This window comes from Colias eurytheme, chromosome 5 (genome assembly GCF_061535395.1).
Source record: "Colias eurytheme isolate Ceu_HAF_F1 chromosome 5, ilColEury1 Martin Lab GWU primary, whole genome shotgun sequence".
NCBI lineage: Eukaryota > Metazoa > Arthropoda > Insecta > Lepidoptera > Pieridae > Colias > Colias eurytheme.
The window spans coordinates 7,462,796-7,477,192 of NC_142984.1; the positions used below are offsets into that span (position 1 = coordinate 7,462,796).

Below are 14,397 nucleotides of genomic sequence, written 5' to 3' on the forward strand. Positions count from 1 at the left end.
GTGTGGCACTCGGTCACTGCCGCGGTAAAGCTATTGCATGCTATCAGCTATGCCTTCAAGCCACACCTCCACGCCCGTCGGAGTGGGGAGCGTGAGATTTTTTCGTTACAGAATTTCTGGATTCGGTCCCCGCGCTCAAGGCCCGCGATAGAAGCTATGCAATAAGCTTAACTAGAAAATAGCTCATTATTTTCTCTTGTCTGAAATTTGATACCAGATAATATTATAAGAGCGAGCGCGCACGAGCCACTTTGTCTCCGCAACTATTTTGTCTCTCCCATCAATTTGTATGGGGAGTTGCGTCGCTACGTGCGCGCACTTTCATACTAGCCCATAGGTGGGAGAGACAAAATAGTTGCGGAGACAAAGTTGCTCGTGCGCGCACTGTCTAAAATACAAATAGGTACATGAATAGTAATATATTATGATGCACTAAACTAAAGTGTTAATTTTTCTACAACTACAATGGATAAAATCCGTGGTTATAATATATTGTACACACCCGTGGTAAAGTCCATTTCAAGAAAGAAGTCCCGCAGACGCAGCGCTGTATGCGCGCGTAATAATTTTGGCAGGGTTAAATGTGGGGAAATCTGTGGGGGAAAGTATGTATCTTTCATTTAATTTCATTTTATAACCTACTACGACTCGAATATTTAGATAAAAACAATTGATATATATGTATTGGCCGATCTCCCCATCTCTTAAATTAGTTCCATATTCCTCATTTGCAAATGCAGATAGTTTAAAACTAAATATAAATCAAAATATTTCACTAGTTGGAATTTACCGTACCCCCTCCATTCCAGTTAACAATTCTTTCCTTTCTTCGTTAGATACTCTACTCCAAACCTTTAGCAATAAACCCATAGCTGTGGTGGCTGGAGATCTTAATATCGACATTTGCAACCCAACAACTCAGCAATCCATAGACTACTTATGTATCATGTCATCTCACTGTTTACTTCCTACTATTACTAAACCTACACGCGGCGAAACGTGTCTCGATCACATTTTTATTAAGGCGTCTGGAAAAATTTATGGCTCAATATGTCAATCCAGTATTACTGATCACGATATTGTTATAGCTCAAGTTGTGAAGACAAAGCAATTTCAAAAAGAACCTCGATGGCGAATGAAAATTGAAATTGACGCTCTTATAAACACACTTAAATCTATTAACTGGAAGGAAACTGTCTATTCCGCTCAAGTTAATGAGGCATCCTCGTCTTTTTATGAAATATTATCTAAAAGCATAGAAAAGTACTCGGTAAAAGTGGTAATAAGTCGCAAATTCACAAATCTTAAGCCTTGGATCACACCCAAGCGCGGATCCAGGGGGGGGGTCACGGGGTCATGACCCCCCCCTGGGCTAGGTCCACGACCTAAGTGGACCACTAATTTAATATTAACTTTTTTAAATTAACAAATTAATACTGTTCAATATGATGTTTTTATTGAATTTTGAGACATAAAAATAATATAGAACAATGAAATCAATTACAAACGGAAGAGAATATAACAAAAATTATAGAAAAAGTTTATTAGGGTCGACCTGTGGTCGTAATTTAAGGACAAATAACAGGTTTTCCGATTTAAAAAAAAACTTTAACTGTGAATAAAGTGTAATGGTAAAGTTGTATGTAATTAATTTTTTTTCTACAACTTTTGCTGTTACACTTTTCACACAAAACCTCAAATATCGAAATATCCCAGTTCGTCGATAAGACATAAAATAGCAAATTTTTTTTTTCAAATGAACACTATAAAATACAGTCAAATTACAACAAAAAATCGGCCAAGTGCGCGTCGGACTCGCGCACCGAGGACTCCGAGCAAACATATTTTTTCATTATGTTGTATCTTACAATTTTGTTTAAAGGATTTTTTTCTTTATCTGTGCTTGTAAGTGCTTAAGTCGTTGCTTTTAACCAAATTTCAAGACTGTGTTCACGGGAAGTACCTTGTAGGTTTTGATTGATGATTCCCTTGCAAGTAGTTGCGAATTACAGAATATGCGGCTCTAATTGCCTTTTTCTTCAGATTGCGTTGACATAGAATTTGAATTAAATAACAGATCTAAGTTATTATAGACCTGAGTTCTGATGTGAATATCAATTAAATACATGTAGACGTTCATGAGTAAAGGGATTGTAAGTTTAAAATTATTTAAAAATATATTTTTATTTAATTTAATTTAATAATTAGGGTTGTGGGGTTTTCGCAGTTATTACTACAACTGTGCTATAACACGATACTTTTTACTCAATTTCAGGACTGTGTTTACGGGACAGGGTGCTCCCTGCAGGTATTGATTCCCTTGCTAATGTCGAAATCCTACGGTCTAGGTCCCTTGATGCTGTGAAGAATTCAAACGTGTTAGCCAACGCAATCAAAAGATGCAGCTGTAATTGCTGAAATTTTTCGACACTCCCTAAGAAATCAAAACCTACAGGGTAGTTCCCGAGTACACAGAGTCATGAAATTTAGTACAATCAAACGTCTTATAACGCAGACTAGCTTACCGCCCGCGGCTTATAAATTATATACTACTCCTCTTGAATCACTCTATGTTTAAAAAAACTGCATCGAAATTCGTTGCGTAGTTTTAAAGATTTAATCATACATAGGGACATAGGCACAGAGACAACGACTTTGTTTACTAATTGCGAAAAGCATGAATTTTTCCTTAGATTATAATATAAAAAAAATATTAAAAAAAAAATTTAACTTACAACCCTGTTACTCATGAACGCTGATATTATGTATTAACTTAATGTTCATACCAAAAACTCAAGTCTAAAATACCTTTACGCTATAATAAAATCAAACTTCTATGTCAACGAATCAGAAGATACAGCCGTAAATGCCGAAAAATTTCGCAAATTTCGACATTCGCAAGGGAATCAAAACTCAAAACCTACAGGGTACTTTCCGTAAACTCAGAATCTTGAAATTCGGTACAAAGCAAAATCTTATAGTACATATACAGGAATAATTGCAGAAAATATATATTTTTCAAGTTTGTCTGCCTGTGAAGACCCTTTTTCTCAGGAACGCGTGGAGGTATCAATCTGAAATTCATACCGAATACTCAAATCTACGGTTCCTTATAGCTGTGAAAAAATCAAACTTATAAGCCAACGCAATCAAAAGATACAGCCATTTATGCCGTAAATTATCGCAAATTTCGACATTATAGCAAGGGAATCAAAATCTATAGGTATTGTACTACTCCCTGTGAACACAGAGTTCTGAAATTTGGTTAAAAGCAATGTCAGCACAGATGGAGGAAAAATTGTTAAAACATACATTTCATGCTTATCAACATTCGCAAGTGTTGCCAGGAATCAAAACCTACAGGGTACTTCCCGTGAACACAGAATCTTGATATTTAATCTTTATTTAATAGAAACTTACGTTTTATAGCACAGATAAAGGAAAAATCGCAAAAAGCATAAATTTAATAATAAAACATAAATGTTTGTACGGAACTCTTGGTTCGCCAATCCGACTCGCACTTGACCATTTTTTTTAAATCTACGTATCAATTAAATTACCAAAATATAGCTTTTGAAAATTGACCACGTCTATGTGACCCCCCCCTGGCACTAAAGCTGGATCCGCCCTTGATCACACCTGGCTTAATTCGTTGCATAAGACATCGAGATAAACTACACAAAGATTCCAAGCTTTTTCCTAACGATCTACTCCGTCAACACATATTTAAAAGATACAGAAACTTCTGCAATAAAGTTCTCCGAAATGTCAAAATACAGTACAATAGTAATCTTATAGAACAAAATAAATCTAACACAAAAATACTATGGAAAACCATCAAAAATATAAGCCAAACTACAAATCAGTCGAACTCTCCGATCGAACTCCTCAAAATTAATAGTGACGTTAACAGCTCCCTTCACATTTGTAACAAATATTTTACTTCAGTCGGGAAAACTCTATCTGACAAAATCCTCAATAAACTAAACACATCTCAAGAAGCTTTAATAAAATCCTATGAAATAAGTAACTCTGCTTCGCAATCCTTCTTCCTCCCCCCAACCGACGAAACAGAAGTACGTAAAGTTATAATCAGTATGAATAATGATAGCTCTCCTGGTATAGATAATCTCACAGTCCAAACGATAAAAGCCATTCTTCCTGAAATCATCAATCCTCTTACATACATATACAATTTAAGCTTAGAATCGGGAGTGTTTCCAAACTGCTGGAAAACAGCAGTTGTAATACCAATTTATAAAAGTGGAACAAAAAATCACCCGGAAAACTACAGACCTATAGCCTTATTAAGTATTCTCGGAAAAGGTCTGGAAAAAATCGTGAACTACAGACTGACTTCATACCTAGATAAATTTCAACTCATTTCAGACAACCAATTTGGATTCAGAAAAAATAAATCTACTGAACATGCAACTTCTTTGCTCTCCAACACCATATCTTCACACTTAGAAAACGGAAACTGTTGCATTGGCGTCTTCTTAGACCTAGCTAAAGCATTCGACACAATATCTCTCGGATTACTTGTAAAGAAACTAGAGTCAATTGGTATTAGAGACACCTCATTAAATTGGTTCAGGAGCTATTTAACTGACCGCAGGCAATGTGTTAAAATTGACAAAAAGCTTAGCTCCGAACTAAAAATAGAATTCGGCGTTCCTCAGGGAAGCGTTCTCGGTCCAACCCTTTTTATTATTTACATCAATGACATACTAAAACTGTCAATAAAAAACTCCCACTTAATAGCTTACGCTGACGACACTGCCATTATCTTTCATGGTACAGATTGGGAAAACACACACAAGATCGCAGAATCTGGATTATTAACTATTGTAGAAGCTCTCAATAAAAACCTACTCACTTTAAATCTCCAAAAAACTAAATACTTGTCCTTTAAAAAATCTGCACACACCAAACTTTCGCCAAATCAGTCTATCAAAATTCATTCTTGCACTAGCGACAAAATTATCTATCCAACATGCAATTGTAATCATATTGAGGCCACTACCTCTATCAAGTATTTAGGAGTGACTTTAGACAGTAATTTAAACTATAAACAACATATATATAAGCAGAGGTATCATTAAAAACTAGAAAACTCATCTTCATAATGAAGAAACTTCGTAACTGTACCCCTCTTAATATTTTAAGACAAGTATACACATCTCTGTGTCAATCTGTATTAAACTACAGCATCTCGGTCTGGGCCCTGGGGATGTGCCGCCAAATCTCACATTCTGCAGTTGGAGAGAGCGCAACGTGCACTGATCAAAGTGACGTTAAAAAAACCTTATAGATTCCCTACTAACGAACTATATCGGGAGTTTAATGTACTACGTGTTCGTCAATTATACATATTATCAGCAGTCTGCCTAACCCATAAATCTGTAGCTTCGCGCCCCGATTACAAAGAACTAACAAGAAAAAGAACTTTCCGAATCCCACTCCCTGCATACAATTCAAAAATAGCCAGACGAAGCCCATCATATTCACTCATTCACACCTACAACAATGTCTGTAAGGCAAAATCACTGAAGAATTACACCACGCATAAATGTAAGAAAATAATTAAAACCTGGCTCCATGAATTGACGTACAGCGACACCGAAGATCTGGTCTAAAATGTACAATCAACTTATTGATCTCACTCACGTATCCGCCCAGAATCACAAATACTTTCTCACACAAACTTACTCACCCGCTTACATAACACTCACGTATCCGCACAGAATCACATCACTCACTCACGTATCTGCACAGAATCACAAATACTCTCACACCCAAACTTACTCACTCGTATACATAATACATTTACACACACACACAAATACACACACACACATAGTAATCCACTTAGACACATATCGCTAAATTTACTTATCTTTTATATTTTAAATTTAATTATAGTTAAGGTATAACTCGACATATCTAGAAACCTGTACTCCGTTTTGATACCCAAGATACAGGCAACAGCCTAGTTTGGGTCTCCTGTAATGATGAAATGTTTAAATTTTTTTGGTAGGTAAATAAAGATTTTTATTTTATTATTTTTTTTTATTTGACCGCGGGACTTCTTTCTTGAAATGGACTCTACACACACATTTCTGTACGACCACAGATCTACTTGTGTTGTGCGACAATGACAGTTGACAATAGAACTTGAAATCAGAATTCAGATTTCAGAAATGCCAAAATTGACAAATGAAGATTGAAAATTTACAAACGGTGTGCTGAGGGTTGAGACGCTTTATTAGTGAATATCAAAATAGAAAACATATTTTTGTACGTGCGATTCTACTATAATATGGCGTCAGGCTTAGAAAATTACATAAATCAAACAGTATCAGTGATAACTGCTGATGGGCGAAATTTTATCGGCACGCTAAAAGGCTTTGACCAGACTATAAACATTATTTTGGACGAGTCACATGAAAGAGTATTTTCGTCCTCGACAGGAGTAGCACAAGTTGTGTTGGGATTGCACATTATTCGAGGAGACAATATTGCAATTGTGGGCCAAATTGATGAATCAATAGACAGCAGACTAGATCTAGGAAATATTAAAGCAGAACCTCTAGGACCAATAGTACATTAATTTACCATATAGGTATTATTTCTAAGTATATTTTAATAAACGAGTGATAATGGTTTCATGTGTATTTTACTCTTAATATTCTACATCCACTTATTTTCAGATATTGGTATTGAACAAGTAGGAAGGCTCACCAACTTATGCCTTCATAGTATGCTTGAGAAATAGCTAATAAAAATAATACTTTATATTATTACTAGCTGTGCTCTGCGGTTTGCTCAGCATTTGCTCAGCTCGCATTGCTCAGCTCCTGTTGGTCTTAGCGTGATGATAAATATATATATATCCTATAGCCTACCTTGATAAATGGGCTATCTAACACCGAAAGAATTTTTTTAAATAGGACCAGTAGTTCCTGAGATAAGCGCGTTCAAACAAACAAACCCTTCAGCTTTATAATATTAGTATAGATTGGAAACCATATTGTACATGCCTTTGAGGTAATTTTAAGATCTTAGTTTCCACATGACCACACTCACAATAAACACAGTGACCAAGTGTTGGGTTAATAAGAATACACATAATGAATTTTAAATTGTCAAGTATGCATGGTGAATTAAATAACAATATTTAGAATATTCAAATAGAGAGTGACCACTGAAAATTTATAATATTTATACAATTAACCTAACTACCAGTGTTGTCTTTGTGGTTACTCTCGGTGGGATATATCTCTAAATTCAAATCATTTTCAATGTATCCTTAGATTTAAACAATTGAATAGTCTTAAGAATTATTTAATTGATGAACTAAGTAAAATAAAGGTCAGAATTTTATTTATATATTAAACAAGGTCACGAGATAATTGCTACACATCAGACTAGAAAATGATCTACAAAATAATTTAAGATAATATTAAGAACATCACATATATTTTAATACAACAAAGGTATATACAACAATAATAATTGTCAATCAATTATTTATATGGAATATGCCAATATATACAATCTTCATCAAATCATTATAAATGTAACAACATAATCATAACAATTTCAATGTTTGTCTAAGGTATATATTACTGCATTTAGTGAGATAAATTAAAAAATAACCAAAACATCTAACATTGTGGTTTTAAACTATGGATTAATCTCTACTACAATTTTACTATTCACACCTTCATACCTAAACATAACTTATACAATGCTAAAATTTTGGTCATAGTCACTATAATTTAATATCAAATCATTGGAATTAAATCTATTCCTGGAATAATGAACAGCCACCAAAAATACTTATTTACAATAACATAAAATACTTAAATCTATTATAAGTACTTTTATGGTATTCCCTATTGTAGTTTTCTTGTTAAGAGTAGTCATTGCCACTTGTTGCTTGGCTGACGATTATTATATCTTGATGATGTCTGCAAATAAATATTCAGTAGTATAAGTAACATAAAAACTTTTATAAACAAATTTTAAAGCTATTATAAATAAGACTATACTTAGGTAAAAAACAATTGCGTTGGTAAGTGAATGATACAATCATGTACACACCCACAATAATTGTTCTATAAATAATATAAAAAGCTTCAATAAACATAAACAAAAACAAAAAATAATTATACCTAAAACAATACATAATATAAGCCACAAGCAAACGCAAAATCTTGCACTATTCACTTTTTACAATTGTTAGATCTACACCTTGTCTGAAATGAAAACAGGATTAAGGACATTGGCAATGGTTTTAAGGAATATGAACAGGATATAAAAACGTAAATAAATTTTATTTAAACTATGCTCACCTTTGCATCATTTCCTTATATTTTTGAGAATTGTACTTTTGGAAGAATTGCTTTCCATATTCGAATGTTGCGATCATAATCGCACAGGCCGGTGCAACTTTACATATACGAGGCAAGAAGCCTGTGAACAGACCTTTTACGCCGTGATTCCTATAGATAGCCCTTACAATATCTTTCATATTTGAAGCTCTCTGTCGAGTTTTACCATCTAAAATAATCAAAGTTATTAGATTGTGGTAGGAAAATAATAATAATTATTTTACAATATATATTCCGTACTACCATATCATTTTTTTTAAAACTACCCTTTAACATGCATCAGTACAACTTACCGGTATAGATTTCTTTTTCACCTAATTCTATTTGCTGATGAGTTTTAATGACATCAAAAGGTATTGTCATAAAAGCAGCAACCTGAAAAAGAAGGGATATTAGTCTTAACATTTGAACAACCAACAATATAGACACTAAACAATGTATAATAATTCTAATTATTTTTAAATATAAGTCACTTTTAATGCAATAAAATACTTTAAATTTTTGTAATATATGCTTACTACTTACACTTCCAGCTACAGATCCACAAAAGAAATTGAACATAAATGTATTCTTGTCTGAATCTGGTTTATTGAATATTCTCTTTGTTTTTTCAAATGTCGTCCAATATATGCCTGTAAATCAATAATGATGAATTTTTTACGATCCAAAATTTCAATAACACCAGCTTCGAAAAGCTGTCCTTAACTTAATTATCACTAAGCATTGGTAGATCTTCATTATGCAAAAAAGATAAAACTTCATTTATACAGGTCTGTTGTTATATCAGATAATTCAGTACAAGTAACTACCTGAGAATGGCACGTCCCTCAAAAGTGTTGATCCTAAGCCACGAAACAGTCCTCTGTATCCTTCATATTTTAACACTTGTCGTAATGCAATCATTATTTCTGTAAATAATTAACAAATTTGCGGATTACTGGAGTAATAAAATTTTTCTCATATTATTTTATTTTCAATAGATATAATTGCAAAGCATATTTTTATCTTACCAGAATAAGTGAGCTTTTTAGACTGCATCTTCGTTCTAATAAGTTCTACAGGACTGACGATAGTAACAGCTGTCATTCTTGCAGTTGCTCCTGCTATTAAAGGTATCCACATTGGTTGACCCACTGTCAATACAAAATATTGGTCTAAATTAGTTCATCTATTTTGTATTATTATCTTTATTGTGACAATATTATTGTTGGCAAGTTGATAAGAGATTAAAGATTGCACTTTAGATTTAAAGATAAAAGGTCCAAGGTTTTATCACTTTGTTTTCTTTTGATAATATATCTAATAATAATGCATCCCTTGTCTTCAATAGGACAATGTAGGTAAAATTATCAAAGTCAGAGTTAATAAAGTGTTCCAACTTACTGTTTCCTGTCATTGTATTATATGTGGTTTTCATTTTATATCTAAGCTGTTCATATGATACAAAATATATCACTGTGCAAGGAAGCGCTAATACCAGCGTTGGACTTAAACCTGACCAAAGAGCTGTGACACCTTCTAATTTGGCTATTTTGTAAAAAGCATCCTGTAAACAGATAATATTTTAGTGTCACATAATTGTTACATAATATTTTGCAAATTAAATGTCCATAATTTGAAACTTAATATATAATATATAACAATAAAATGAAGGTTACCATTGTTCCATGAAAGTGGACTCGTCGGGGTATCCATGCTGTTTCACCACAAGGACATAAATGTTCCATAAGTCCATTGCAATATAAATAACATTTATTTGAGAGCAGCGCCTTTTGCTGCGCTTGCAATCTTATTTTCACTACGTCCAATGGCGTCACTGCAAATAAAAAATATATTGGAATTTTAAGCACATGACATAGCAATAGTTTGTAGCATTAATTACACCATTGGCTTTATAAACAACATGATTGCAACTTACTAAATAGCGAGGTTATAAGGGCACCGGAACATGCTGATGCCATTTGTTGAAAAGGTGTTATTCGAAACTGAGGGTCGTCTTCGCGAATCATGGCTTATAATTTGAATATAATAACTTAGAAAACAGAATAAATACTAGTATAAATAACAGCTACGAGGCCGTAAATCACAGGCCGTAAATCAACAGCTGAGCACTATTTTCATCTTTGTTTTTCATCTATTGTCAGATGTCAAGTGGATGTCAATGTCGTATCTTGACATAGACAAAAATAAAAACCAATAATTCTTGAATCATGTTCATCGATGCGTCTTTCCAAACTATACAAGGCCAGCAAGCAACGGTGTGAAACTAATCTCGTATAATAGTTTGGAAATAACTTTTTTACAAAGTTCTTCCAATCTATACAACAGCAGTACGCAAATACTCGCGTATACTTTGTAGTGAAGTAAGTAAGAATAGCGCTCCAAAATATACAGCGCCAGTAATCAGTATGCATGCGGACTAATCGTGTATGTTTCGGAGTAAGCGCGCCGTCTTTCCATTGCTCGCGTTTATATTATTGTATTGCTGTTTTTAAATATATTATTACAATGCATGTGTATGTAATGTTGCGTACTGATCGTATATTTTTTGTATCGAGGATGCTACTACCACCTCACTACAGCTGCACGACCTCAATTGTCAATAGTGCTAAAATGTAAGAATCAAAGTCCAGAAGAAGACGGTTGAGAGGCGACGGAGCTCCGTCGCCTCGTTAAAAATTTTTGTGTACTTAGCTAAAAAAAAATGTGTGCGTGTACTAGTGTACACACGTAAGCAGTGAAACTTCTTTATGACCTTATTTTTCAAAAAATAATTTACTATATGCAACTTTACAGAAATACATCGGTCGAATCACGCGTGGTAGGGATAAAAAAAAGATGGCGCGTAACGGAAAAATGTCACGCGTAACGAAAAAATGTCACTAATTTTTTTTCCAACCCCGATAAAGAAGTTTCACTTCAAAAACACGAACCTAACCTAACCCATACCCTTATCTGTTACCTATTTATTTTCCTAAGTATACCTAATAATATTTTTATGTCATATTTTACTGAATCAATAATAATCAAGAAGAATAAAAGTACATAGATAAGCTGTACAAGTCTTTAATTACCTATATAATATTTATTATTTCGCTCAAGCGTAAGTGGTGTAGTCAGTAGTAGGTATATTTCAGTATATTTAGTTATATTTTGCGTAATAATAGTTTGGAACGAAGAAGCAAGCATCGGCCGCCAGTGTAGGTACTTACGCTGCCACACGAAAATACGCACGGCGCACCACACGAAAAACAATAATAGGCATGACGACAGTATCCATAAATGATCGTATTAGTGTTTTTAAGGGAAAATGTACAATAAATAAATTCAATATAGTGACTTAGAAATCTTAAAACCATTAAGATTAATGAGATTATCAATAAAATAAAACATTGAAATTCTGCAGTTAGCCATTTTGACTAAAACACGCGTGACGTCACGCTTAAGTAAACAACTCGCGTCAGATGTGTTTTGTTGTTATGAATATGTTGAGAATACGCATTTTTATTTATTTTCTATTGTTTCACGTATGCTTTATCGACTCAGAACAGAAATACAATTACGAATTCACGAATACGTGGTTCGGGGTTCTCCGCACCAACTTTATACAATCATTTCTTATTATTTCTCGCTTGAAATAATTACTAACACATTATTGAGCATTATTTTTATGTGGATTCATACTGCAATACTGCACACCACTCATAAACTTTGAAATTCGTTTCTATAACACATATTAAATAAAGACTTTTTTAATTTTCTTCGCAATGCGTACAAATAATTACGTATTTACCAAAGTGTGACGTCAAGTCTACGCCATGACACCTGCGAGCTGTTTTGGCACAGTTAATAAATATTTTTTTGAAAAATGGCTTTTATCTTCGTTAAATTTAAGTATATTACCGAAATAATATAGGGTTTTTCTTGTATAGTAAACGTATACACACATTATGGAAGAGGATTTCAAAATCTTTCGTCATGCCTATTGTGATTATTCATATTATGATGAAATCATATAAAGTGGTATACATAATAATTGGTTGAAAAATATTTACGGTTATTTTAAGTAATTTGGATTTTGATTATTTCATTAAAATTTTTTTCAATGTTTGTACCTTCATCCATACTTACATTTATTTTTTTAACACAATTTGAATTAACTTTGATTATTTCGAAAAAACTACAATGAAACGAAAGCTTTAAAATTTTTTCCAACAATTAATAATTACTAACGATAAATCGATTGCACGCATCAATTCACGCGCATGACTTTTAAGAGTGCTCGATTGTGCGAAGCGTTGCTGTCTGTTGCTGTAGTTGGAACATTCAACGCGTAGACAGAGAATCCAATAGACACCGGCAATGCGTGTCGCAGAAAGAGATAAAAAAGAATACGTCACAATATTTAGGGTTACCATGTGAGGGAAAATTTACCCCGCAATTTGTAAGATACAAATCTCTCAATATCATTATTCACATAACATAAGTGGATAATAATGAGATATCCACATTACATACCGTCAAATGTGGCTACTTGACCTTTACTTGGCAACTTGACCACACCTTCCGTTTAACAACAAAATATCAAATTTTGTAGAATTGAAAGCAAATTGACCTAACGTATCGATGTTGGTAGGTTTTTAAAATATTAATTGGCAACATATTTTAATTTTAAAGCGGTAACGCTGTTGGTTCTCGCAATATAACGTATCGAAGTGTGACTGTGACTAAGGATCTTTTGCCGGTGTCAGTATTATTATGTTTGTAGAGCTTAAACTGCACATCTCAGGTGAGTACAGTTTTGATATGTTGTGTAATAAACCCTAGAGATTGATTTTACAGTGGGAACTATCCAATTTTAGGCTCATCTGTCGAAATATTTGCTTGGGCATTGATGCCTCAGGTTAGGTCAAGTTGCCATTCACCGCTGCGTGGCAACTTGACCGACGCCTAGGGTTGACACAAAAAATAACGTGACTACATTTTTTCCTTTTTTTTATCTGTTTCGAGTTTTGCATAGTAAAATCAATAAATTTGCTGCAAATTTCGGACAATCCAGATACTTATACTCTCTTTGATGACAACGATTTAGCATATTTCTAATGAAAAATAAATGTTTCCTTACCTATTAATAAATACCTATAAGTATTAAGTAATATACATATACATATGTATTAAATTTAGTTTAATAAATAAATAGTTCATTAACCTTTTGACCGCCAGAGCAAAAACGCATCGCCGTGCCCTCCACGCCAAGCCACAAATTCAATGAGATAACCTTGAAAATAGTAGGGAGTCCAAAATGTTATCGATAAACATAATAATTCACGTCTGAATATTTGAATAAACAGCTTATAACACAAAAATAATATTTATTTAACCTCATCTCCTACTGTAAAAACTTAAGACCACATTTATAGCAACTATCAACAAAGAAAATCAACCTTTTGAGATACAAAAATACATATAAAATTGCAGCAAGTTACAGCACTATTCTCTATCAGTTACGCCCCATTGGCATGTATACATGCCAATGGCGCGGGCAACCATCCTTTTTTTTATAATCTCTCGCTTCTGATTAGGGATGTGTAGCTGTATATTATTATAACTTATCGAGTTTATTTATTAAGTTTATATGAACTATAGGTATTATTGTGGAGTGTTTATTTGTAAATATCAAAACAACTATTACCTTTAAATAAAGGGAATTGCATTAAAACTACATATTTATTTTCCAATCATTTAGTTTAATACTTGAGTTATTACAAATACTAATTATATGTAGGTACCTATTTAGGTCAATTACCATATTTTGATATGACATAGCGACAATTTGTATCATAAGAATATTCTAATAAAGGCACTGATTAGACTTATTAGGTAATAAATTTTGAAAACTTCTAAAATGCGCAATAGTTCTTCTGTACTATAAAACTCTTCACTTGCCATTTTTGCGATTATAATATTGGTAACCTACACCTACTCGATAAACTATTTT

The 14,397-nt window shown here is 33.3% G+C and overlaps 2 protein-coding genes across 3 annotated transcripts; one reads left to right on the forward strand and one right to left on the reverse strand.

Moving 5' to 3' along the window:
• Positions 1-6,180: 6,180 nt before the first annotated feature.
• LOC149908536 (U6 snRNA-associated Sm-like protein LSm8) lies at positions 6,181-6,842 on the forward strand. The gene is made up of 2 exons (XM_090102017.1): positions 6,181-6,625; positions 6,714-6,842. Exon 1 carries the CDS (start codon positions 6,323-6,325, stop codon positions 6,611-6,613), a length of 291 nt encoding a protein of 96 aa, XP_089958143.1. The 5' UTR covers positions 6,181-6,322; the 3' UTR covers positions 6,614-6,625; positions 6,714-6,842.
• A 544-nt stretch (positions 6,843-7,386) lies between these two features.
• LOC149908537 (solute carrier family 25 protein Shawn-like) lies at positions 7,387-10,490 on the reverse strand. Of its 2 annotated transcripts, XM_090102016.1 has the most exons (10): positions 10,318-10,490; positions 10,058-10,215; positions 9,783-9,945; positions 9,410-9,532; positions 9,209-9,307; positions 8,925-9,031; positions 8,693-8,774; positions 8,361-8,568; positions 8,181-8,264; positions 7,387-7,976 (listed from the first exon to the last, which is right to left on the reverse strand). In XM_090102016.1, exons 1-9 carry the CDS (start codon positions 10,406-10,408, stop codon positions 8,228-8,230), a joined length of 1,068 nt encoding a protein of 355 aa, XP_089958142.1. In that variant the 5' UTR covers positions 10,409-10,490; the 3' UTR covers positions 7,387-7,976; positions 8,181-8,227. The 2 variants fall into 2 exon arrangements, with proteins under 2 accessions (XP_089958142.1, XP_089958141.1); XM_090102015.1 differs by lacking the exon at positions 8,181-8,264 and having other exon boundaries at positions 7,391-7,976.
• Positions 10,491-14,397: the final 3,907 nt, after the last annotated feature.

Excerpts from the sequence above, each read along its gene's own strand:
- LOC149908536 (XM_090102017.1), top strand. The coding sequence starts at position 6,323 with ATGGCGTCAGGCTTAGAAAATTACATAAATCAAACAGTATCAGTGATA.
- LOC149908537 (XM_090102015.1), bottom strand. The coding sequence starts at position 10,408 with ATGATTCGCGAAGACGACCCTCAGTTTCGAATAACACCTTTTCAACAA. Across the intron at positions 9,946-10,057 it reads TCCACTTTCATGGAACAATG|GATGCTTTTTACAAAATAGC; the intron begins GTAACCTTCATT and ends ATCTGTTTACAG. Across the intron at positions 8,775-8,924 it reads GTGGATCTGTAGCTGGAAGT|GTTGCTGCTTTTATGACAAT; the intron begins GTAAGTAGTAAG and ends CTTCTTTTTCAG.